At 43.5% G+C, this 26,673-nt stretch overlaps 1 protein-coding gene across 3 annotated transcripts in view; it reads right to left on the bottom strand.

The window, feature by feature from the left end:
* Positions 1-26,673, bottom strand: part of KLHL3 (kelch like family member 3) — a 145,457-nt gene that overhangs the window by 9,106 nt on the left and 109,678 nt on the right. For all 3 annotated transcript variants that reach the window (XM_030212861.1, XM_030212864.1, XM_030212862.1), the window contains 7 exons: positions 22,670-22,786; positions 21,055-21,204; positions 16,441-16,558; positions 13,770-13,967; positions 9,518-9,619; positions 7,113-7,241; positions 3,219-3,359 (listed from right to left, as the gene is read on the bottom strand). In XM_030212861.1, coding sequence (XP_030068721.1) covers positions 3,219-3,359; positions 7,113-7,241; positions 9,518-9,619; positions 13,770-13,967; positions 16,441-16,558; positions 21,055-21,204; positions 22,670-22,786 — 955 coding nt within the window. The remainder of the gene's footprint in view (positions 1-3,218; positions 3,360-7,112; positions 7,242-9,517; positions 9,620-13,769; positions 13,968-16,440; positions 16,559-21,054; positions 21,205-22,669; positions 22,787-26,673) is intronic.

The raw sequence follows: 26,673 nt of genomic DNA, 5'->3' as shown, positions 1-26,673 counted from the left end.
TACCTCCACTCTCTATCTCAGTTGATAACACCCTCATCGTCCCCTTCTCATCTGCCCGCAACCTCGGTGTCATCTTCGACTCCTCCCTCTCCTTCTCTGTGCACATCCAGCAGATAGCCAAGACCTGTCGCTTCTTCCTCTATAACATTAGCAAAATCCGCCCTTTCCTCTCTGAGCACACCACCCGAACTCTCATCCACTCTCTCGTTACCTCTCGCCTTGACTACTGCAATCTACTCCTCACTGGTCTCCCACTTAGCCACCTATCCCCCCTTCTGTCCGTTCAGAACTCTGCTGCACGTCTTATCTTCCGCCTGAACCGATACACTCACATCACCCCTCTCCTCAAGTCACTTCATTGGCTTCCGATCAGGTACCGCATTCAATTCAAGCTTCTGCTACTAACCTACAAATGTACTCGATCTGCAGCCCCTCCTTACCTCTCAACCCTCATCTCCCCTTACGTTCCTACCCGTAATCTCCGCTCTCAAGACAAATCCCTCCTTTCAGTACCCTTCTCCACCACCGCCAACTCCAGGCTCCGCCCTTTCTGCCTCGCCTCACCCCACGCGTGGAACAAACTCCCCGAGCCCATACGTCAGGCCCCCTCCCTCCCCATCTTCAAATCTCTGCTTAAAGCCCACCTCTTCAATGTCGCCTTCGGCACCTAACCTCTACACCTCTACCCAGGAAATCTAGACTGCCCAACTTGACATTTCGTTCTTTAGATTGTAAGCTCATTTGAGCAGGGACCGTCCTTCTTTGTTTATTTTGTACAGCGCTGCGTAACCCTAGTAGCGCTCTAGAAATGTTAAGTAGTAGTAGTAGGTGAGAGTGACTCATGACTAAGTTAAATTCCACTGTGGTTGAAGCACCTATTTAACTGACCCAGTCATAGTAACATAGTAGATGACGGCAGATAAAGACCTGTACGGTCCATCCAGTCTGCCCAACAAGATAAATAAGAAACTCATTACATATGGTATGTGATACTTCATATGAATACCTGGTCTTGATCTGTCCTTGCCATTTTCAGGGCATCAGTCCATCAACTTCACTATTGGTACAGCTAAAATCCTCTCACAAATGTGGGGTCGTTTGCACCAATGGGATAGGAATACTCTTTCACTCCAAGGTGAGACCACACCTCAAGTAGTATGTGCAATTCTGATCACCACATCTCAAAAATGATATAGAGGGGCATAATCGACAGTCGCCGGCGAAATAGATCGCCGGCGATCTATTTTGGCGGCGGCGCAACAGCTGGCCGGAACCGTATTATCGAAAAAGATGGCCGGCCATCTCTTTTTTCGATAATACGGTTTCGCCCGGCCAAATGCCAGAGTTCGCCGGGTTTGAGATCGCCGGTTTTGTTTTTCAGCGATAATGGAAAAAAATGCCGGCCATCTCAAACCTGGCGAAATCCAAGGCATTTGGTCGTGGGAGGAGCCAGCATTTGTAATGCACTGGTCCCCCTCACATGCCAGGGCACCCTAGGGGGCACTTCTAAAAACGTTTAAAAAATACAAAAAAGCTCGAGGGTGCATAGCTCCCTTACCTTGGATGCTGAGCCCCCCCAAATCCCCCCCCAAACCCACTCCCCACAACTCTACACCATTACCATAGCCCTTATGGGTAAAGAGGGGCACCTACATGTGGGTACAGTGGGTGTTGGGGAGGTTTGGAGGGCTCAACACTTAGCACCACAAGTGTAACAGGTAGGGGGGTGGAGATGGACCTGGGTCTGCCTGCCTGAAGTGCACTGCACCCATTAAAAACTGCTCCAGGGACTTGCATACTGCTGTCAGGGAGCTGGGTATGACATTTGAGGCTGGAATAGAGGCTGGCAAAAAAGTGCTTTATTTTTATTTTTTCGTGTGGGAGGGGGTTGGTGGCCACTGGGGGACTACGGGGAGGTCATCCCCCATTCCCTCCAGTGGTTATCTGGTCAGTTGGGGCACCTTTTTGAGGCTTGATCGTGAAAATAAAAGGACCAAGTAAACCCGGCGAAATACTGCTTAACGCTGCTTTTTTTTTCCATTATCCGCGAAAGCCGGCCATCTGGTAGCCACGCCCATGTCCGCCCATGTACCGCCTTCTCTTCGCTGGCGAAGCGATGGGAAAGCGGCAATGCTGTCAAAAACACAGCTTTCGATTATACCGATTTTGCCGCTTTTCTGAGATCGCCGGCCATTTCCCGATTTATGTCGGAAGATGGCCAGCGATCACTTTCAAAAATAAGCTGGATAGTGGAATTAGAAATGGTACAGAGAGGGGTGGCCAAAATGAATAAGGAAACTGGAACAACGCTCATGAGAAAAGGCTAAAGAGGTCAGGGCTCTTTAGCATCGAGAAGACATGGCTGAAGATAGATATGATAGAATGTCTATAAAACCCTGAGTAGAGTGGCATGGGCAAAAAAATACAAAGATTAGGGAACACACCATGAAGTTACATAGGAAGACATCTAAAACAAACAGGAGAAAATATTTTTTCACTCAATGCATAGTTAAGCTCTGGAATTCATGGCCAGAGGATGAGGTAAAAGCAGTTAATGTAACTGAGTTTAATAAAAGTTTGAAAAATGAGTTTAATAAAAGTTTGAACAAATTCCTGGAAGAAAAGTCCATAAACCTGCACCTGGAGAAAGCCATTGTTTATCTCCAAGGGTAAGCAGCATGGAATCTTGTTATTTTGGGGGACTCTACCAGGTACCTGTGACCTGAATTGGCAACTGTTATTCAGGATACTTGGCTAGATGGACCTTTGGTCTCACCCAGGAGGGCAACTCTTATGTTCTCACTTGCAGATGACCCTACTGTGTAAGTACATTTGAATTTCAACTGCAGAAAGCAGCTTTTAATATTTTCACTATGGAACTTAGATGCATCTGTGCAACATCCCAGGCAGCTCTCCATGTAATCAAGGATTTTCAACCCAGTCATCGGGACACACTAAGCCAGTCAAGTTTTCAAGATGTCCACAATGAACGTGCATGATAGATTTGCATACAGTGGAGGCAGTGTATGCAAATTTATCTCATGCACATTCATTATGGGTATCCTGAAAACCTAACTAGCCTCCTCTGCTCTGGATAAATGACACAACCAGCACCCTACCAATCACCATGGGTTTTACTATTTGGGAATGTGATGTGTATTCACAGACTTGATTATTCTATATCAGGTAACGTTTGCACTGGCACATACAGTTGTTACCTGCATTTCTTCGACACATATTCATGTCCGAGACCTGTTTCCAGGTATTTGTCCCTGGATCATACACTTCAACACTCTTTCTAACTAAAGGTCCATCGTGGCCTCCAGCAGCGTATAACAGTCCACTCAGTACACCCACTCCTGGAAATCCAAACAAAGAAGCAAGAATCATGAACAGCCTTTTCTGAAGCATGGAGAAATTAGATCTTACCTGCTATTTTCTCTCCTTTAGGCCTTCCAGACCAGTCCAAACACTGACGTGTGGGTTATGCACGCCTACCAGCAGATAGAGACTGAGAACGACGAAGTCTGGCTTGCATAAAATCTCTGTGCAGTTGCCAGGCAGCCAGTATTGAAGTCACAAAGCAGACAGATTAATTTTTTTCCATCAGGATCCCCACCATGGCTGTTCTCAGGACACAACAGGCCAACCTTAGCCCACACCAGGTTGTGCCACACTATGCAAGCAATCATCCGTCATGAATCCAACAGTATTACAACGGTTTTCTTTATTTTTTTTAACCAACCACAGCAGTGAATGTGAAGCATGGAACTCAAAGAACTATAAACAAAAAGTGAAACTGAAGCAGAACAGTCCTCCACAATGGAACAGTTGACGGTAATCACCAATTTCCATGTACCATGAATCAAAGCACGACCAGAGTGGGTTCTGGATCAGTTTGGAAGACCTAAAGGAAAGAAAATTAGCAGATCTAATTTCTCCTTCCTTGTTGGCCATTCCAGATTGGTCCAGATGCTGATGCATAGGAAGTACCAAAGAAGTAAGTAATCACGGGTGGGATCCTTAAAGTCCGGAAGTCAAAATCTTGTTCCCAAAGGATGCATCCTGCTTGGCTTGCACATCTAACAGATAGTGCCTAGTGAAGGTATTTAGCAAAGACCAAACCGCCACTTTACAAATGTCCAGCAGTGGAATCAAGCCACACTCAGCCTACGAGGTTGAGGCAATAGCATCCTTAAGCCATCCAGCTACAGTCGGCTTATAGACACCACCGCTCCTTTGTTGTTGCCTCCAAGCAAGACAAAAAGATGATCTGAATGACGGAACTCCTCTGTCTGCTTCAGGTAAGCCAGCAAAATCTGCCAAACATCAAGACATGCCAGCTGTCTCTGCTCCTTGTCTCCTTTAGCATCACCAAGAACTGGAAGAGAAATCACATGGTTTACATGGAAGGGACCGCACGTACTTGGCACTACTAACTCTCTCTTTAAGAGCCCTTCAACTGTAACTACTCCCCTAACAAGGCTCATATATGGTTTTAACCTCCACCTTAACCATATATCATATAGAAATAAATAAGTAAATGAAGAAACAGTTTAATATAATATTATCGCCAGTGAGGATTTGGGTGCTATTGAATGTCCAATAAAAGAGTGAAGTTGGTCATGTGCACTGCTGAGGCGATAAAAACATATGAATGATTTCTATATGATATATGGTTAAAGTGGAGGTTAAAACCATATATGAGCCTTGTTAGGGGAGTAGTTACATGGAAGGGAGACATCGCCTTGGGCAGAAAAGAAGGAACCGTCCTCAGAGGAAGACATCAAAAAAGGCTCTTTCCACGAAAGGGCCTGCAGTTCCAAAATCCATCGCACCAAAGAAATGGTCACCATAAACACCAATTTCAAGACCCTTCATGAAAGGATGACAAAGGCTCAAAATTCACTGAGGAACACAAGGTCGGCATGGAGGCCTGAAGAGCTAACCCCCCTTAGGAAATGCAATATGTCTGAAGATGACAAAGGCGAATCTTTAACTGGTCCCCCAAAAACAAGTAAGTGGTACCACGTGCACCTTCAAACAATGCCAAAGCTAGACCCTTTTTAAAACCAGCGCGGAAGCGAACCGGAACTACCCACAGAACAAACTCACTGCACTACTCACCAGTCGCAACACTACAGCACCAGGCTCTTGACTATGTCTTATTCCCCTCCCCCCACCCCCAGAGAAGCAGAAAAAGTGCTGTGGATTGGAGAAGGCACTCAAAGCTGCAGCACTCACACTGCAACCAAGGCAGAATGGTCCTCCCAGAGAGGGGGAGGGACCCGGCCAGCCAGGTATAACACCCCTGGGGTTCTTGTGGCTTCCATGAACCAATACCCTACAGCAAGTAGGCTTAGAAATAGAGAACAGCTTTGGGGGGGGGGGGGGGGGGGGGGGTTCTTGAACTATGAAGTAAATCAGATCAGAATTCACTAAAGACCCCTGAAGTAAGGAATACCCCTATCTCCTTCAGGCCTACCAGACTTAAGAGTACACAGGCTGCATGTCCACTATTTGCTAGAGATTGAGAACAATAACGGCTGCCTGCCTCGAAACTGCACAGGGATTTTAAGCAAGTCAAAGTTTTAGTGTTGTCAGTCTCCATCTGCTGGTAGGTGTGCATACACCATGCATCTGCATCTGGACCAGTCTGGAATGGCTGACAAGGAATACATTTTACACACCGGTGGGCAGGATTTCAAAACATGATTTTACCCAACTACAAACACAAATTATCTTCTATCCAGCCTTTTTTTGCTTTACTTAATATACTAACATTCCACCTTTGGGGAATGATCTTCAGCCTGTAGCTCATGAACAAAGACTCAGAATTCACACAGGAATTACACCTCAGTTTTAGCTATGGCTGTGTGACTTTGGCGATGTCCCTGTGTGCCAATACGCCAACAACTCAACTATGCTGTAACCCCCCCCCCCCCCCCCCCCCTCTGTGTGCATCTATTAAAAAATGGTTGAAACTAAACTGTCTAGTTTGAATGCACTTTTACATCATAGAGAGCTCTGGAAAGGCAATGTGAACAAAGGGTAAATGATAAAGGGTCACAGATGTGATACACCACCTTTCTGTGGTACAACTAAAGCAGTTAAATTTATTATAAGCAAGTACTTTGTCCTTAGTGGGCTCACAATCTAGCCAGTCTGCCCTGCTCCAGAGAGGCGAAGGCAGGTGTAGAAATCTGGCTCTTCTCCCAAGCTTTTAATGGAAAAAGCAACTAACTTGCTAGTCACACACAGACACACTACAAGAACTAACAAAGGCAGTAGCAGGATTTGCTGATCTACTCCTACCCTAGCTGAGATTATAGCGGAGTAGCAGCCTAATGGTTATTGCAGCGGGCTTTGATCCTGGCGACCTGGGTTCGATTCCCACTGCAGCTCCTTGTGACCTTGGGTAAGTCGCTTAACCCTCCATTGCCCCAGGTACAATAAACTTAGATTGTGAGCCCTCTAGGGCAGAGAAAGTACCTTTATATAACGTGTACAGTGCTGCGTACGTCTAGTAACGCTGTAGAAATGATTAGTAGTAGTAGTTGTATATTCTAGCACCTTTCTGACTTCATATGCAACTTTCTTTAAATTAGTCTCCTTATTTTCCAACTCATATTACTCTCTCTCAGTGGTTCCCAAACCTGGTCCTGGAGGCACCCCAGCCAGTCAGGTTTTCAGGATATCCACAATGAATATTCATGAGAGATTTGCATGCACTGCCTCCACTGCATGCAAATCTCTCTTATGAATATTCATTATAGATACCCTGAAAACCTGACTGCTGGGGTGCCTTCAGGATCAGGTTTGGGAACCACTGCTCTACCTTCTCTGTCTATATGTTCCACCTTTGCTTACACCCTATGCTATTAAAAATGTTTTATTGCATACTATGTCATACTATTCTTTGAATATTCTTACTATTGTAATTATTTATTGCCTATGTTTGACTTGCTGAACACAGCCTTGAGTGAATTTCTTCAAAAAGGAATGTAAATAAATCCAAGTCAATACAGTATTTTGGATTTTTAAAATCTACATAAAATGGATTTATGCAAGAGGTAAAGAACAATTTTACAATGCTAACAAAGACCAGATACCTGCTCCGCTCCGTCGGGTCCCCATGTCAGACACATAGATCCATTCATTCACAGCCGGGTTATACTCTTCCACAGTACTGAGACACTGACGAGAAGCACCATCATAGCCACCAACAGCATACAACTTCCCTTGAAGGAAAACAAGAAAAACTTGTCATGGAAAGAATTCTCGTACCACATTTTTCTAGATCTACCCTACAGGGTCACTTTTCCACCTCAAACGTTGGATTAAAAAGTGAGATGAGGGTATGGAAACATTTTATAAATATTCACTATGTCCACCCTGAAAATAAGACCGTTTAGCACATCTGTACGGTTCATGCTGCAAAAATTGGCTCAGGCCTTAGAGATGAAAAATGGCTGAGTTTCTGGCAGTACACCAGAAATGGAACTGAGCAGACTAAACGGGACTTGGGAGGTTCTTATCTGTCCTCTATTGTAAGTTTCTCATATTCAGTCCTTCTGCACTTAAAGCAAAAAGCAACACATTGCTGGCATCACCAGTTCCAAGAAAGATGCAAGTTTACATAATTTTTTCAATTTTTTGCACTGGGCACAAATGGCAACACTTTTTCTGAATACCTTGATTTCATTAGCATTTAACACAAATTTCCACATCCAAAGAAAATATTGCAACTTATAGAAATTAAAAAAACAAACTGAAAAAAGTGAAATACACATTTTCCTTAAATTTTCAGAGTAAGAGGCCCTTTTACTACAGAGCATTAGCCACTTAGCATGTGGTTAATGCGTGATGGCAGTTTCCACACAAATCAGCGCTTCTCCCCCCCCCCCCCCCCCCATCGCTCCCTTGTGGTGGAATGCTTTACCTACACCTCTTTGTAAGGAATTATCACTGACCAATTCTTTCCTATTGCAACGATGGAGTTCCGATTTCTCTCTTTTAAATTATATTACCGTATTGTACACCAGTTTGACCTGTATTTTCAGAAAAGGCTGTATAGCAAGTTTTTAATTAAACAGAAACAAGTGTTAAAGTTTTGCAGTATTTTCTGTTTACATGCGCTAATCTGTGCATTGCTGAATTTTTAAGAATTTTTCTATCTGGGAGTGTGGCATGGGCAGAGTGGGTGTGGAAGTATTAGACAGCTTAGGGCCTCTTTTAGAAAGCCGCGATGCTGATTCTCGGTACAGCAAATGATAGGAAGCCCATTCAATTCCTATGGGCTTCCTCTCATTTGCCATGTAGGAATCGTTAACGCAGTTTTGTAAAAGAAGCCCTTAGTGAATTATAATTATTGCAGGCTAACTGGCTAATGCCTGGTTAATGTGGGAGCACTTAGCTTATTCTCAGAAAGTGTCACACAAAATTTGCAGTTATCGTGTAGTAATCCCTTGTTAAAACATGTCAACTGCAAATTTTAGCACACTTTAGTAAAGGGACCGCTAAATTATTATTTAATTATATTTGGCCTTAGCATATACCTTTTCAGTTATCGCTCAAGAAGAGTTTTACATTCAGGGAATTCCCCTGACCCCAGAGGTTTTACACTAAGGGCTCCTTCTAGAAAACCATGCTAGCGATTCTGGTGCAACAAATGCAACGAAACCCATTCAAGTCCTATGGGCTTCGCTGCATTTGCTGAGCGGGAATCGCTAGCGCGGCTTTGTAAAAGGAACCCTAAGTTTGCACCTGAGGCATCAAAAGTTAAGTGATTTTCTCAAGGTTACAAGGAGTATCAGCAGGATTTCAATCCTGGCTTCCCTGGTTCTCCACCCACTGCTCTAACCATCAGGCTATTCCTCCATTGTACTCATTTTTTCTGGAGAAGGGCACCATGAGTAAAGCGTTAAGGTCTTTGGGTACCTTGTAGTTGCTTTCCGAGGGTAAATTAGCCAGGCTGTTTCTCTTTAAAGATTAACTAATAAAGTACATGGGCAAAAAATAATCCACAAACCTTATACCTTTATTTCTGCTGCCGGAAGAACAGGACCAAGATTACATGCATGGGTTTGAAATAGGGTTAACCCCCCAACCAATGTTAGCTGTGAACAAAAAGACTCATGGCTCCAGGATCAGTTCTGACTGAGCTGGAAGCCCAAAGGAGCAAGAGGGAACCGCTGAGTGAAAGAATAAACATATAACCCCATAGAAGGACCTTTGTCGGGTCTCTAAATTTGGACAGTGACTTGTTCAGTAACAAGTCTGCACTGTTAACAGTATTATTTTTCTGATCCATGCATTACCCATTGTCTGACAAAATACAAATTTGCTAGTTCTGCCTGTCACATTTCCTACAAGAGCCCTACTAAGCCCGCCAATTTTACTGAATGCTGAAATGTTTTACAGTAATTACATGTGAGTGTGAGAGGGAGAAGAGGAATTTTGAGAGTCCCAGGGCAGTTTGCATAATGCACTTTTTTTTTTTTTTTTTTAATCTTACCATTCATAACCCCAACCCCAACGCTACTTCTTCTGGTGTTCATGGGAGCCACAAAAAACCATTCGTTGGTCTTGTAACTGTAGGTTTCCACAGATGCCAATCCTACCAAAGAGAAAACATGTGTCTCAAACAGGCAAAATCCCAAGACAATAAAGCTTTTTATTGGGACTCACTACATATTATTCACCATCTTTGTGTTATACCACTTAGGGTTCCTTTAACTAAGTTGTGTTAGGAACTAATGCGTGTATAATGCAACAAAAATGGTTTAAGCGGGATGCACTAAAGAGTCCTGCATTAGTTTTTGCATGTGCGCATGCTAACCATGTGCTACATATTTTGGACAAATATTTTTAGGGGTGTCAGGGGCAGAGAGTGGTCAGTACATAGTTAATACAGGAGCCTTTACCGCATACAAGTGGAAGTAGGTGCTGCCACGGGATTTTTTTCTTTTTAAACAGCCACATACTAATGGTTATAATAGCACGTGGCTATTAAAGTGGAAAATAGGGTTTTTATAGCGGCAGTAGAACTGGCCTTAGCACGAAGGAATGACCTGCGTAAGAGTGCACCAAGACCAGTTTTTACCAGTGCTGTGGAGTCGAAGTCAGAATCAGAAGGAATTTTTGGTGGCACCAGTGTCAGTATAAATGTACCAACTCCAACTTGAAAATAAAAAAATATATAATATTAAGGTAAATTTATCACTTTATAGTTTTATATTAAATACAGACACTCACGAATCTTTGTCCTGGATCTAAAGTTATATTTACCAGTACTTTAGAAGCAGAACAAAAGATTTAAAGCCTAATATTGGTAGGAGTCAGAGCTGGAGTCGAAGGTTTGGTGGGTGTACCGACTCCACAGCCCTGGTTTTTACCGCAGCTTTGTAAAAGGACCCCTCATTTCTTTAACGCTAAGCAGGGGGGGGGGGGGGGGGAAGTTTTATATAAAGGATTTTTCACACATAAAAGGGTTTTATAAAGTTACCCTAGGGGTCATATGTGGTGCCAAGATGGCACATCTTTTATATGATGGGCATGAAGATGTGTTGCAGGGCAGTGTGGCTACAGGTACTTCAGCTGTACGGACAAAAGGAGTTTCTGGGGGAGAAACACAATGAAGGAAATATTATAAAGTATCTTCTGCATGGAAATGGCTCTTGTAAGAGGGTGGCCAAATAACGTAGACAAAAGTTAAGCATACCAAGAAGATGGTGTGTACGCATTCCCAGGGACTTAGTTTGGGTAAAGGTGAAGCAGAGCTTGATGTGCTACTTATTTTTATAAAATACGGATATAGAATGGATAAATTTGTGCACTGTTGGGGCCGGTTCTGTGAGCCTATTTCTTAAATGCCGAACTTTCTCTGTCCCTAATAGGTTCACCGCCAACTCCAGGCTCCGCTCATTCTGCCTCGCCTCACCCTATGCTTGGAACAACCTTCCTGAGCCCTTACGCCAAGCCCCCTCCCTGCCCGTCTTCAAGTCTTTGCTTAAAGCCCACCTCTTCAATGCTGCGTTCGGCACCTAACCCTTACCGTTCAGTGAATCCAGACTGCCCCTATCGGACCGACCGTTCACTTGTCTATTAGATTGTAAGCTCTTTGAGCAGGGACTGTCTCTCTTTGTTAAATTGTACAGCGCTGCGTAACCCTAGTAGCACTCTAGAAATGTTAAGTAGTAGTAGTAATAATTAAGTTGTTGTTTTTTTAATACCTAGGGCAATGGAGGGTTAAGCTCCAGCACCGGCTGTCTTCAAATCTAGGCTAAAAGCCTACCTTTTTGAGGCTGCTTTTAGCTACTGTTTACTTGTTCAATACCCATTCCCTTATCCAGTGGTGTGCTGGAGCCGGCTCGCACCGGCTCGCAAGAGCCAGTTAACTTTGCTCGGCTCTTGCGAGCCGGTTGTTGAATTGCGTGAGCCGGCTCTCTTCCTCCCTCCCAATCCGGTCCCTTACGTCAGCGACTTCACAAATTCTTCGGGGTCGCTGCAAGCGCTGACTCTCCCACGCTGGCGCTGCAGGTTCGCATTTTAAAAATGGCCGCTGAAACTTCTGGCCTTGTAAGTCTCGGCTGCCATTTTGAATCGCGAACCTGCAGCACCAGTGGGGGAGAGTCAGCGCTTGCAGCGACCCCGAAGAATTCGTGAAGTCGCTGACGTAAGGGACCGGATCCGGAGGGAGGGAGGGAGTTGAATTCGCCGAACTCGGGAGGGGGTGGCAAGGGAGAGAAGGGAGTCGCTGGGCATTTGTGAATGGAAGGGAGGGAAGAGAAGGGTCGCTATAGGTGCATGCAGGGCAGGGCAGGGGACAGGAGGGTCACTGGACATGGGTGGATGGAGGGCAGGGGAGAGGAGGGTCACTGCTGGACATGGGTGGATGGAGGGCAGGGGACAGGAGGGTCCCTGCTGGACATGGGTGCATGCAGGGCAGGGGACAGGAGGATCACTGGGTTTAGGTGCGGGTAGGGCAGGGGACAGGAGGGTCACTGGACATGGGTGGATGGAGGGCAGGGGAGAGGAGGGTCACTGCTGGACATGGGTGGATGGAGGGCAGGGGACAGGAGGGTCACTGCTGGACATGGGTGCATGCAGGGCAGGGGACAGGAGGGTCACTGCTGGACATGGGTGGATGGAGGGCAGGGCAGGGGACAGGAGGGTCACTGCTAGACATGGGTGCATGCAGGGCAGGGGACAGGAGGGGAGAGAGAAGAAATGCTGGACATGGATGGAGGGGAGAGAAGAGTGAGGAAGGAGATGAGATGAGGGAAAAGGAAGAGAGGAGAAAAACTGCACATGGATGAAGAAAATAGGCAGAAGCTGAGGACCAGAAATGAAGAAGAAAGGAAGAAAGAAAGAAATGGAAAGGAAGCTCTGGAAACGGAGTTAAGAGGACAGATAGCAGCAGAATCGGATACTGGGCCAGCATGATCAGAAAAACAGACCACCAGACAACAAAGGTAGAAAAAAAATAATTTTATTTTCATTATAGTGTTTGAAATATGTTCACTTTGAAAATCAGGTGCTCAACATTAAAAGTTTATATTTATTTACTTATTTATGGCATTTTATCCCACATTAAACATGAATTAGATTGGAACCTGGGATCATTTAATTTTTTTTTCCTGGAGAGAGTAATGCATTGCCCCCCCCCCCCCCCCCCCCGGCTATAGCCAGCTCTGCAATTTTTTTTGGGGGGGGGGGGGGGGCACAGAGGTGGACCGGGGAGAGAGCCTGTTAAAAATTTACCAGCACACCACTGCCCTTATTTGTCCTGTTTGTCTGTCCTGATTAGACTGTAAACTCTGTCGAGCAGGGATCGTCTCTTTATGTTCAAGTGTACAGCGCTGCGTACGTCTAGTAGCGCTATAGAAATAAACAGTAGTAGTAGTAGTCTTTGGGATTCCGGAATCTTGCTACTCTTTGGGATTCTGCACAGAATGTTGCTACTCTTTGTACTTACCCTTATTTGTCCTGTTTGTATGTCCTAATTAGATTGTAAGCTCTATCGAGAAGAGACTGTCTCTTACAAGTTCAGTGTACAGCGCTGCATACGTCAAGTAGTGCTACAGAAATGATAAGTAGTAGTAGTAGTAGTAGTAGAGTGTAGGCAGAGCACAGTTGGAGTTATGACTTACATACACTCTTGATAAAAAAAAATATATATGTGCATAAGCACTACTTGTATGCCTACTACCAATCTGGCATAATAAATGTCCTGGCTTCAATCTAGCCACGATATCTTTCGGTTTAACCCTAGTATTTTAGACACACAGGTGCATGTATGTCATTATAAAATAAGCTAAAATAGACACCTCCTGACCCTTCAAATCGAGGTGCCTATTGTAAAATTTACCACCAAATGCTTACTGGCTACCTACTCCATGGTTTATATCCTATCTGCTCCATTCACATTATCAATGTGTCTGTACTTAGCTACTGCACAGGAAAATGGGATTAAGAAACGTTATCAATTTCCAGAATGTAATTATTGTGTTCAGAAGATGATTTTCCTGCGTTTTATGCCCCATACTGCAGCCCTTTATGCCTCCTATAAGTCAGATATATTTCTGTAATAAGTGCAATAGGAGACATAAAATACAGGAATAATGCAAGGCAGTGTATACACTGGCCGAGGACAGAATTAACATGGAGGACAGAATTTTCTTGCAAAAGGAGCCCTGAAATTGGAGGCAGATTTTTTTAAATTACTGCCTTGGCTCACTCAACAGCTCAATGCTATTTGGCAGTACCTGTGCTTCCGTCAAATCCGCCGACGGCATAGAGAAGATCATTTAATACAGCTGCACCCAAGGTGCTTCGTCTTTCCTGCATACTAGCGATAGAGGTCCACTGGTCTTTTACACCATCATAGACGTCGACAGTACGTACTCTTAAGGACCCGTTAAACCCACCCACAGCATAAATGTTGCCTGCCATGTACACCACGCCTGTTTAAAAAGGGAAAAGAAAATCAACACTAATTAAATAGAAGGAAATATTTTTTCACTCAAAGAATAGTTAAGCTCTGGAACTCGCTGCTGGAGATGTGGTAACAACGATTAGCGTATCTGGGTTTAAAAAAGGTTTGTACAATTTCCTGGAGGAAAAAGCCATAGTTTGTTATTGAGATGGACATGGGGCCACTGCTTGCCCCGGGATTGGTAGAATGGAATCTTGCCACTCTTTGGGATTCCGCCAGGTACTTGTGACCTGGATCGGCCACTGCTGGAAGCAGGAAACTGGGCTATAAGGACCATTGGTCTGACCCAGTATAGCTATTCTTATGTTCTTATTCACATTGGTTCCTAAAAAGAAGGATACACATACTTTGGGAAGAACAGACATTCTGGGCACGATTTACTGAGGCCTTTTCCCCCTCCCCCCTTGATTCTAGAAACTTGTGCGCCCAATTTTACACTTAGTGTGCAAAGTTGAGCATGCAAGTGATAAGGTCAGTTGTGCATGTACCATAATAGCTTAATTAGCTGCTAACTGGCATTAATGACCAATTATTAGCTATAATTAGTCCTAACTTGTTCTAATGTTGAATTGGTCCCCCTCCCATGCTGCCAATACAGCCTCCTTACCCTTTGTCCCCTACCCAAAGCAAGCAAATTATAATGCATGCATAGGTAATAAACTGAATTGGAATGGAGGGGCAAAAAAACACAATGAAATATATGCTGTGTTAGTTAAGTCAAGCATGGTGCAGCAAGGTGGCAGAGCACAGACTACAGATATGAGAACGTACCATAAATCCTACTATATATAAAACCCTTCAGACTAACTGTAGCTTTTGAGCACAAACAAGAAATGCAAAACAGGGATGCAGGTGAGTGCTGCAAATAGGCCTGGTTTACAGGATACCCCTAATGAATATGCATGAGATAGATTTGTGTACAATGGAAATTGTTCCATGCAGATCTCTCATATATGTATTCATTCAGGATATCCTGAAAACCTGGCCCGTTTGCAGCACTCGAGGCCTGAACTCCTGTGTCCCTGACCTAGGATAAGAGGTATCAATGCAGGATGTGAGCAGTCCCAAGCAGAACACAACTGATGAACTGTGTATCTGGAGGAAAGTATCGTGGTTCACCTATACCTGCACTGAATGACCTGTGCCCTTCCTTGTCTGCTGCAGAGTTCTATTTCAGCTCTGACTAAGACTCGCTGCCATATCAGCTTTTTTTTTTTTTGTTATATTTGTACCCCGCGCTTTCCCACTCATGGCAGGCTCAATGTGGCTTACATATTGTATACAAGTACTTATTTGTACCCGGGGCAATGGAGGATTAAGTGACTTGCCCAGAGTCACAAGGAGCTGCCTGTGCCTGAAGTGGGAATCGAACTCAGTTCCTCAGTTCCCCAGGACCAGAGTCCACCACCCTAACCACTAGGCCACTCCTCCAGCTTGAGTCTGTGAAGTGTCCCGTGCATTCCCGGAAGATGACCCTGAGGTCTCAGCCTGGTGAGAAACACGGTGATTCATTTCCTACTAGTCGGGGGCTAGTTAGTGGTATTTACCTGAGCAGAAGGCTGGTGCCGTCATATTTGTGATCAGGAGAAGCTGCTAATAACTGTACTACCTCGTAACATAGTGTGACTTATCAGTGGTGTAATATTATCTGGTAACCAGTAAGAATTAGTGTTTAGTAGTGTGACGTATGAGTGTAATTTTTATCAGCCAGTAATTTTGTATTCAACCAAAGCTTTGCAGAGTTCTATTTTGTATACCTTAGCTATATTTTCTTACCTGATATACGCAGATTACTGAAGACCCATCTATTTGAGACAATTTACGGAAAAAACCAAAACACAGAGCCCACACTCACTTACATAAATGCATCACACATCCACTTATGATCTCTCATCCCCCCTAATTCCACATTACTCATACATATGCTTACAGGAATATGTACACCATGTGCCTATGTGTCTTAACACTGCCCTTAAGCTTCCCATTGTCTCCTCCTAAACTCTCCCTGTTGATGTCCCATTGTGATATTCCTAATGATAATTCGATTATCTCGCATAACTTGTACAATGTAACCCATAACCAATTTGTAACTGTATTCTCATTATTCATATCTTATTGTAAGCCACACTGAGCCCGCAAAGAGGTGGGAAAATGTGGGATACAAATGCAAACAATAAATAAAATAAATAATAAATCCTACAAGGCAGGGGGAATCTTTGATTGGGAAAAATGCCCACATTTATGATATGAAACAAAATTGGGGCTGAAATTCTGCCGCACTCATGTCTACATTTTAGAACAGACCACACTAGGCAACTTTATTCTATTTATAAACCGTGTTAAGAAAATTTCCGTTCTTGAAGCTAAACACATGCCTGCCACACAGAATTTCGGTTCAGATGTGATGGTTACATCAACTTATTGGATTCATGCTGGGGTACCTGCTCGGCATCGCCGGGAAGGGAGTTCTGCCACCTGATCCCAGCGGTCCTTTTCAAAATCGTAACACTCCACACTCCGAATGGCTTTTGGCGCCTGTCCACCAACAACTACCATGACCTGTAAGAGAAGCACAGCAAATTTACACATGAAGAAATATTACTGTGCAGGTCAAAGTCTTCCAGCAGGTAGCCACAATAGATACCTGTGCAAATTCTGACATGAAGACAGGTTTTGTCTGCCATGTGTGTGTGGTACTGCTTTATTTAAAACATTTCTAACCCAACCACTCAAAAAAATTCTAGGCAACATTAAAAAAAAAAAAAATTACATGTAGAACTGTAGATGTGTATGAATATAAAAACACCTCATAATTCAAAGACCTGCACAAGCAAGTATGCTTTCAGCCTCCTCCAAGAGGCATTTAGATCCGTCAACACACTTCTATCTTTTGGAAATGCACTACATAAATCAGGAACAAACATGGGAAAATGCCCTTGGGCACATCACTTTTTTTTCAATGCATTTTCCAATACACAAACCAAATAACATACATTTGTTCATGTTATTTGCTTCCTAATCCTTTTTATTATAATAAGCAGACAATATCTTATGAAAAAGATAAAAGCTGCATAGAAGTCACTGTACAGAAGAAAAATTTGGTAGCAAACTTAGGGGGTTGTTTACTAAAGCTTAGCTCGAGTTATCTGCAGCAGGGCCCATAGGAATAAAATGGGGCCCTGCTGAAGAGAACTCGAGCTAAGCTTTAGTAAATGGGGGAGGGGGGGCATTAACATGGTGCAGAAAAGTTAAATCTTTTTTTTCCCCAACCTTCCTCCTTATCTGTTGCAACTCACCTCTCTAATCTGTGCATCATATCATTCTTGTTTCACGTGAAACATGTTCCGATTTCGCAGTTTTTTCTTCCTCAAACTCTTTCCTATACAATTTGTTTTTCCCTCCTTTACCATGATTCTGGCCTCTTAGCTGCTAACCTTTCTTTTTTTCCCCAGGTTTCCTTACCCACTCTCCGTCTTTTTCTCTCTTTCCTCCATCCTCCTCACCTCAATGCAGACTTTCAGTCCCTCTCCTCACAGCTGTGGCTGCTGTAGGAAGCCTGCTCCTCCACCCCCAATTCATCCAGGCCAGCCTCTGCCCTTCCCTACCCTCTCCCTATCCAATCCAGCAGTAAGGGGCCAACGCAGAAAGGCTGTGTGCAGATGCCCGAGTGTGTGCCTTCTACTGTGAACGCAATCCCATGCAGAAAAATATATTTAATTTAATTCTGGCATTTATAATCTGCTTAACCAATCAGACATTATAAGCAGGTACTTACTCTGTACCTACAGAGATCACAATCTTGGTTTTTGTACCTGAGGCAATGGAGGTTAAGTGGCTTGTGAGCCCTCTAGGGACAGAGAAAGTACCTGCATATAATGTGTACAGCACTGCATACATCTAGTAGCGCTAAAGAAATGATTAGTAGTAGTAGTTAGTAAACAGGGCCCTAAATTTTGTTGTCTGTTTATATTATTTTACACCACTTGTCCTCTGGAATTATCATTGTGCAATACATTTTCCTCTTTTTCCTACTATCATTACTGATTTTTTTACCTGTTTCCACTTGTTATTTGGTTGATTGTAAAGTGCCATGATACCAACTGGCAGTAACAAATGTCACAAATAGACATACTAGGACAAAAAGAACAAATAATCAAATTCCTGGAAACTACCACAAGGTGGGGCTCAAAAGCACTGCAGTACAGATTAATAACAGCAGCAGCCGCCACCTTTCAGACCGGACCATGAAAGGAAAATTTCAAGCAATAGGACCATTAGAACACTGCTTTCTGCTGAGAGAAGAGGTTAACTCAATTAAAATCAAGTACAATAAACCCAGATTGCCCTTGGCTAAAATCTCAAATTGATGTGTGCATTCTGAAGGCAAATTTCTGAAGATTTAAGCAGTTTACCCTAGTAAAGCTGAGGACTGAAAACTGTTCCCCCTTTCTGCAACTAAAAGAACCCAAGTCACAAAGGTGAACGGGGTGGGTGGAGCCTCTAGGAAACGGAGATGCAAGAATGAAACCCCATGCAAGTGCTTTTGGGTGCTGACTTTGCAACTGCAACAAAGCGGGTGCGTACCCATTAAGTACATAAATAGTTATGCCATGTTATAAAGCACCTCCAAGCAGCACACTGTTTTAAAGACTTTCCCCACAGTCTTGCTGAGAAGTTTCAGGACAAGAGGCACCCTGCATGAAGAAGCAATTACAATACTATAACAAAGCAAAAAAAGGGAGGAGGGGGAACCTTCACAACCCTAGCCACCTTTCTGGGCCCTGCTGGTCTTTATCTGCCATTATTTACTATTATCACTATGATAATGGCAGGTCAGGATACTCAGCTTCCTTTGTCTGATATTACATTTTGTTTCAAGATCCAAAACCATTCAGGGCAACACAGAGTGGAAGAGTAGCCTAATGGCTAGTGCAGTTTTCTGGAAACTCGGGAACTGGGTTCAGTTCCCACTGCAGCTCCTTGTGACTCTGGGCAAGTCACTTAACCCTCCATTGCCCAGGTGCAAAAAAAAAAAAAAAAAAAAAAAAGATTGAGAGCCCAGGACACAAAGTAGCTGCATATAATAAATGTAATCCGCTTTAATTGTACCACAGAAAGGTGGTTTTTAACCTTTACAAGCAATAATAGGGGGAATCAGCAGTGGGGGGAAAAAAACTTTCACATCACTGTAAATTTGGCTCATGTCTCTATCAATTGTAGCTCAATGCAAATTACACTCAGGGCCAGATGCACTAAACTTAACAAGCCATTAACGAACAAGTAGTAAACCCTGGCATGCACTAAAGACTTCTTTCCAACAACGGTAGCAGCTAACGAAAACGGAATGCAGATGAGCAAATTGTGTAGAAACCCTATTGTAATGAGATGCACTAACCTTTTCCGATTGCCTTAACCCTGGAAAATCTAACGAGAGGTCTGTACCTCTCGTTGAGGCTGCGCGGGATTGAAAAACTGCTACAAAAGTAAAAAAACAAAGAATCGGGGGAAAAAAGTCAAGTGCTCGTCAATGCAATAATAAAAACTTCTATTATGGCCGTCATCCCCCCCCCCCGAAGACGTCACGCTGCTCACCCTCTCCGATGCACCTCGATCCAGAGGACAGCGCAGTTGAGGACACCCATTTTGGCCGCCTTTCCCCCCTCCCTGCAATAATAAAAAAGTCTTTTTAGGCAGGGCTTCACTAAGCTGAGAGACCTGGAAGTCCCTGAGCCAATCACAACGCGTTTAGCAGTGCTAAACGCACTGTGATTGGCTCAAGGACTTCCAGGTCTCTCAGCTAAGTGAAGCACTGCCAAAAAAGATGTTTTTATTATTAAGGGGGGGGGGGGGGGGGGAATGACGGCCAAAATGGACGCCCATCCAAAAAAAACGTCCATTTTGGCCCCCTTAATAATAAAAACGTCTTTTTTTGGCAGTGCTTCACTCAGCTGAGACCTGGAAGTCCCTGAGCCAATCACAACCACTGTGATTGGCTCAGGGACTTCCAGGTTTCTCAGCTGAGTGAAGCACTGCCAAAAAAAGACGTTTTTATTATTAAGGGGGGGGGGGGGGGGGAATGACGTCCAAAATGGACGTTTTTTGGGGATGGGCATCCTCAACTGCACTGTCCTCTGGATCAAGCCGCATCGGAGGGGGTGAGCAGCGCGGCGTCTTCGGACGCCACAGGGAGGCGTATTTGGCATGCGCAGAGCAGTCAGCATAACGCTTGGCTGCTCTGCGCATGCTCGACCGGCCGATTGGCCGACTGTTTAACGATGGAATAGAGAATGCAAGTGAGCTACAACAAGCAGCTCATTTGCATTCCCTTTCCTTAATGCATGCCCGTTCCTTACCGATTCGCTAAGGGAATCGGTAAGGGAAGTGCTCTAACGATTGTTTAGTGCATCTGGCCCTCAGGTACAGCAGGTATTTCCCTGTCCCCAGAGAGCTTACAATCTATACCCGAGGCAACGGAGTGTTAAGTGACTTCCCAAGATCACAAGGAGGTGCAACGAGATTTGATTTGGGGCTTCCTTAGTTCGCAGCCCACTCCCCTAATGATGATTTCCAAAGTAGAAGTACATGCTGATGGTTCTTTGTTTCTGTGGCGGTCAGAACCTATTGATTTGTTATGACTACAGTTGGTGTTTGCTGCCCCTCAGATGCTAGTTGATTACCCGGCTCCAACAACATGAAAAAAAAAACAGTGAGTTGCAAAGCATGCCACACCCCCTTCATTACAAAGTATGCCCGCCCCCTTCATTACAAGTGAGTTGCAAAGCATGCCCGCCCCCTTCATTACAAAGTGAGTTGCAAGGCATGCCCGTCCCCTTCATTACAAAGTGAGTCAGAGCATGCCCCACCCCTTCATTACAAAGTGTTACATAGCATGCCCCACCCCTTCATTACAAAGTGTTACATAGCATGCCCCACCCCTTCATTACAAAGTGGCATGCCCCACCCCTTCATTACAAAGTGGCATGCTCCGCTCCTTCATTACAAAGCGAGTTACAGAGCATGCCACCCCCCTTCATTACAAAGTTGTGGTATCTTACCTTTGGCAAACTGACTGGAGTTCTTGGCTTTGTTCTAGGATTTTTTATTAATTGCCTCTGATCCACTGGAAGTAAATGATACTTCATGGCTTCGATTAGGAAATCTTTACATGTATTATTGTTCTTTATTAAAGTTTCCTCTTCAACAGTCTGGGGACAGGAAATGATGATTTCAAAAGCACACCATTTTAAGCACAAGGGTGTCTTTACTACTGCACTCCAGTAAAAACCACGCAAACTGAAGCAACATGAATGGATGATCCTACTGAGCTCTGCCAACACTGTGGAGTACATTTTCAAAAATTTAAGATCTGAGCATGTAGAATAAAGAGCTGTGCCAACCTATGAACTCAAGCCACCCAAAAATGTGCCTTTAATATCAAGCACAAAATGTCTTTCAGGTAAAGGGGGGTGAGGAGATGAGCATGTGAAGTATCAGAAGGGCAATTTTACATATCGCAAAACGAAGCGAGGCAGGGATCTGCAAATGCTCAAGTAGTAACAGAGCAGAACCTCAAAAACCAGTGGGTGGAATAATAGGTAATTTATTATAGCAGAAAACTAAACACAGTGCCCGACGTGGCGATTTTTCATCTATGTAAGGCTGCATCAGAAGCAAATAACTTAAAACAATTGAAATTAAAAACTAAATTACAGAAACCATATTTAATGGCATAGATAAAATTAGTCCATAAAAGTAGACAGAAATAGTGACTGAAAGACCAAACCAGCTGCTTGTTTTGAATAATATAAAAATAAAGCACCTCAGTTTAAAACAAATATTGTGTTGGCTTAAGTGATGTGAAATAATCAGAGAGGGAGTTGATGCTCATTAAAAAGTTGGTGATTTACATTCATGTAAAATTCACACTATTTAAAAAAAAAAAAAAGAGAGAGAGCCAGATATGCCACTTACCCAGAGGGAATAATAAAAATATATTTTTTTTGTTACATTTGTACCCCGCGCTTTCCCACTCATGGCAGGCTCAATGCGGCTTACTTGGGGCAATGGAGGGTTAAGTGACTTGCCCAGAGTCACAAGGAGCTGCCTGTGCCAGGAATCGAACTCAGTTCCTCAGTTCCCCAGGACCAAAGTTCATCACCCTAACCACTAGGCCACTCCCTCCAGAACTAACAATAGTAGTAGCAGATCTTAGATATTTTAAAGTATAAAATGTTGATTGTTTCAATGTGCTCCGATGCCATCACTGCATCATTTGAATGCATAAAACGGCCACTGGAGCACATACAAATTGCTGACTTTTTTTTTTGCGATTTTTAAAGTGTTTGGAGCAGTGATTTATAGCGATTCTTGAGCAGCCTTACCTCCTCTTTTAGTTTAGTTGTTAATTTCAGATGTTTTAAGTTATTTACATGAACACTAACTCTTTCTAATCATATTTCTGGGAACATCTCCATTTCGTTTGGATAAACTTACATTCACACAGGCTATATGCGCATACTTTATTTTTATTTTTAAAGTTCAACAACATGAAAATAAATCAATTCTGCACATAAATTTCTGTTTGTGTGTGTAAATGGCTAGCTACTTCCCAGGGCTGATACAACCACAGGGCCTAGGTAGGTCTGTGAGTCTGTAATGCAGTGAACTCACCTGTACCAAATAATCCCTGGGAAGAAGTGGCAGACGGACATGTTCCATCAGCTTGGCCATATACTCTAAGCGAGTATCCTTCTCATAATTTATCCATGAGATGACAGCTTCAAATACCTGATCAAGACAGAGCAGTCATAATTCAATTAACTCAGTTTATCTTGCAGTAAAACTATAAATGTGCAAGTGTTTCTATTGTGTGTACAGTAAACTAGCTTTAGGAAAAAAATGAACCATCCAAAACTTCTCACCTAAGTGCACTATCACATTAAAGCAAATAAGTCCACTGCATAAAATGGAACCTGAAGTAAATAACACATGATATTGCATGTTAGTACATGGGGATACAGTAGTGCGTTGATCTTCACTCCTAGTCCTTAAGGGTATCAAAAGGTCAGGTTTTCAGGATATACCTAATAAATATGCATAGGTACACAAGTGTTCCCATACTGGGACAGACCAAAGGTCCATCAAGCCCAACATCCTGTTTCCAACAGTGGCTAATCCAGGTTACAAGTACTTGGCAAGATCCCGAAACAGTACAATACATTTTATGCTGCTTATCCTAGAAAAAAAGCAGTGGATTTTCCCCAAGTCCATCTTAATTAATGGCTTATGGACTTTTCTTTTAGGAAGTTATCCAAACCTTTTTTAAACCCCACTAAGCTAACTGCTTTTACTACATTCTCTGGCAACGAATTCCAGAGTTTAATTACATGTTGAGTGAAGAAATATTTTCTCCGATTTGTTTTAAAAGTAACTACTTTGTAGCTTCATTGTGGGCCCCCTAGTCCTAGTATTTTTGGAGACAGTAAACAAGCGATTCACGTCTACCCGTTCCACTACACTCATTATTTTATAGACCTCTATCATATCTCCCCTCAGTTGTCTTTTCTCCAAGCTGAAGAACCCTAGCCGCCTTAGCCTTTCCTTTTCATCACCCTTCTCTGTACCTTTTCTAATTCCACTATAACTTTTTTGAGATGCAGTGACCAGAACTGCACACAGTATTCGAGGTGCGATCACAACATGGAGCGAAACAAAAGCATTATAACGTCCTCATTTTTGTTTTCCGTTCCTTTCCTAATAATTCATAACATTCTATTTGCTTTCTTAGCCACCACTGAACAGACAATTTCAAATTATCGTCAATGATGACCCCTAGATCCCTTTTCCTAGTCAGTGACTCCTAATGTGGAACCTTGCTTCAAGTAGCTCCAGTTCAGATTCCTCTTTCCCACATGCATCACTTTGCACTTGCTCACATGAAATGTCATCTGCCATTTGGATGCCCAGTCTCACAGTCTCATAAAGACCTCTTGCAATTTTTCACAATCCTCTTGCGATTTAACAACTTTGGATACTTTTGTTTTTTTGAAGTAAAAATCCACCACATGTATTTTTTTTTAGAGTCTTTTTACAAAGCTGCATTAAAAAGTGGCCTTAGTGCGGCCTTAAGAGGGTCTTTCCAATGCACTAAGGCTAAGTCTACTACAGCCAGAAAATGGCCGATTTTCCATTTTCCAAATTAATGTCCATTTACAATTAATCCACGCTGATTAGCGCAGAAATGCCCGCTCAACTAAAATATTTTAAAAAATTTTAGCAGATGGGTAGAACGCACATTTGAAATTTACTGTGGGACGCCTCAGCACACTCTGCAGTAAGTACATTTTAATGCTTACTGCAGCTTAATAAAAAGACCCCTCCCCAAGAATTTTATTATGTTTGTACACATATATGACAATCAAAAGAAAAGAAATACTACAAAGGAAAAATCAAGCCAATTCTTTACAAAAAAACTACCACATGTACTTTTGAAAATACAAGGTGGTTTTGCATCGTTTCGGTCCCCACCTCAACTCCACCTCAGGGAATGGCCTCCAGGAAAAGCAGAAGTGCACACATGATTTCCCTATACTACTACTACTCAACATTTCTAAAGCGCTACTAGCGTTACGCAGTGCTGTACAATATGAGGTTCTATTGCCCGCATACAGAGTGGGCAGTTTTCACACAGTCAATTTAAGCATTTAAATGGCTTTGCGATCACAAAAAATAGTAGACGTTTTCCCCCAAAATGCTTCTGTCACCGACTGCCGACGAGAGTTAACCCGACATTCTAGCAAATGCCATACATTAAGGGCTTTATTTTATAAAGGTTATGCTCCTAATTTATGTGCATAATCTATTTTGGAGCATAGAGTATGCTCATAATTTAGGAGCATAACCTTTAGAGAATAAGGCCCTAAACTCTTAGCTTCCTGTCAACTTCTGTTCTCCTCTCACTCTGGCTGAGTTGGCAAGTTTGATTCCATGTAGCAGACCCATGTGGCCAGAGGAGGTCTCAACTGGTCTACCAGCAGCAAATTGAAAACATAAGAGACCATTTTGCTTTCAACACCTGAACTGCAACAGAATTCAAGTATGAAGGGTGCTGACTTTTCCCTTTGTGGGTTTTACTTTGATATTAAGTCTTGATCATGCCTAAGCAGAATGGGAAGTCAGGAAGACCCTCTCTTCCTTCCTGAACAGACTCCAAGGAGTGCAGCAAACACATCCTTTGCACCCTTCCTTCCATGCCGGATGTCTGTGGTATCAGGGCAGAAAAGGAGCCCCAAATTGAAGCGTGAGGTTTTACTAATCCCTACTGACCAGCTAGTTCCTCTAGGTTCACTGAGAACCTGCAGCAGCCGAGTCACACTGTGAATCTTGCACCAGCTGGTGCGTCTGGGGGAGTTATGACACTGCAAACTGAAGAGAGCTCTTCACCACAAGCCAAGATGGCTTTGGCCCACTTAAGAGAGTATGGGCTAAGTATACAGGGTGGAAACTTGGTATTTGGGTCCCTACAAGATGGCCCAATGAGCCTACAGCCTCTAATGAAGCTTTGAGATGACAAACAATGTTGGAGTCTTTCCACATGGCTTGTTCAGTATTCAACAGTTCTTCTGTAAATTTTGCTAAGATTCAGTCTTTGGAGATAAAAAGCAATGAATCAGGCTGCTCAAGCCAAGGCATCTTCAGTTACTCAATTTAAGTCTGTGCAGGCTTACATGTCCCAGGAGAGACGATTCTTTACAGGTTAGTTGAGAACTTTGATTGTTTTACCGTGAATCTATATCTGATGATTCTGAACTTCCATCAGCTGTTGACATCTACAACAAAAGAGCTTTGATTGATTACTGAAAGAAGCTTTAAAGTATCCTGAGAATGCTTCTCCTTCTCTTGCAAAAAAATTTGCTAACTTCCTATGTACAGAATGAAGGTGGCTGAAGGACTGGGTGAACATTCAGTATCTGAATGGTAAGCCTTTCCTCAGCTGAGAGGTGCCCAGCTCTACCACCTGCTGCCTTTCAGGTGCTGTGGAGGACTTGCAGCTCATCTGCATATCCTTACAGCCTTCTCCGGGGTGACACCCAGGTCCACTCCGATCCACTCAGGGCCTCCGCTCTAGGTGCTGCGCGCCTAACGGCGCGCGAGGCATTTTTCTCTTTACATCTAATTTTCTTCCCAGTTGCTAAAGTACCTCAGTCATTTATGGCCCCTATTCACATTTCCTTCCTAATCTTTTCCCTCACCCCCTACCTCTCTCCGCTACAGAAACTCACTGCCCATCCATCGACTTCATCACCTCACCTTCTCTCCTACCCTCTTCCTCCCTCTTGGCTTTTAATCTCCGCCTCTTTCTTCCGTCCACTTTGCCTTCCCCATTCCACCTAAATACCTCTCGCCTTCGACGCCTTCGTGGCCACACCTCTCCTACTCTCCTCCGCTCTCTTTTACTCCTTCTCTTACTCTCAGCCGGTGACATCAATCCCAATCCTGGCCCCCCTCACCAACTATTATCCCAACTCTACAGATCTCACCGCGACCTCTCTAACCTCATCTCTATTTCTCTACTCCCCTCCTCTTCTCTGCCCTTCTCTTGCGCCCTATGGAATGCCCGCTCTATCTGTTAACAAACTCGCCTATATCCAGGACCTCTTTATCTCGCGTCACCG

This window comes from Microcaecilia unicolor, chromosome 8 (assembly GCF_901765095.1).
Source record: "Microcaecilia unicolor chromosome 8, aMicUni1.1, whole genome shotgun sequence".
NCBI lineage: Eukaryota > Metazoa > Chordata > Amphibia > Gymnophiona > Siphonopidae > Microcaecilia > Microcaecilia unicolor.
This window is presented reverse-complemented; position numbering and strand designations above follow the sequence as displayed.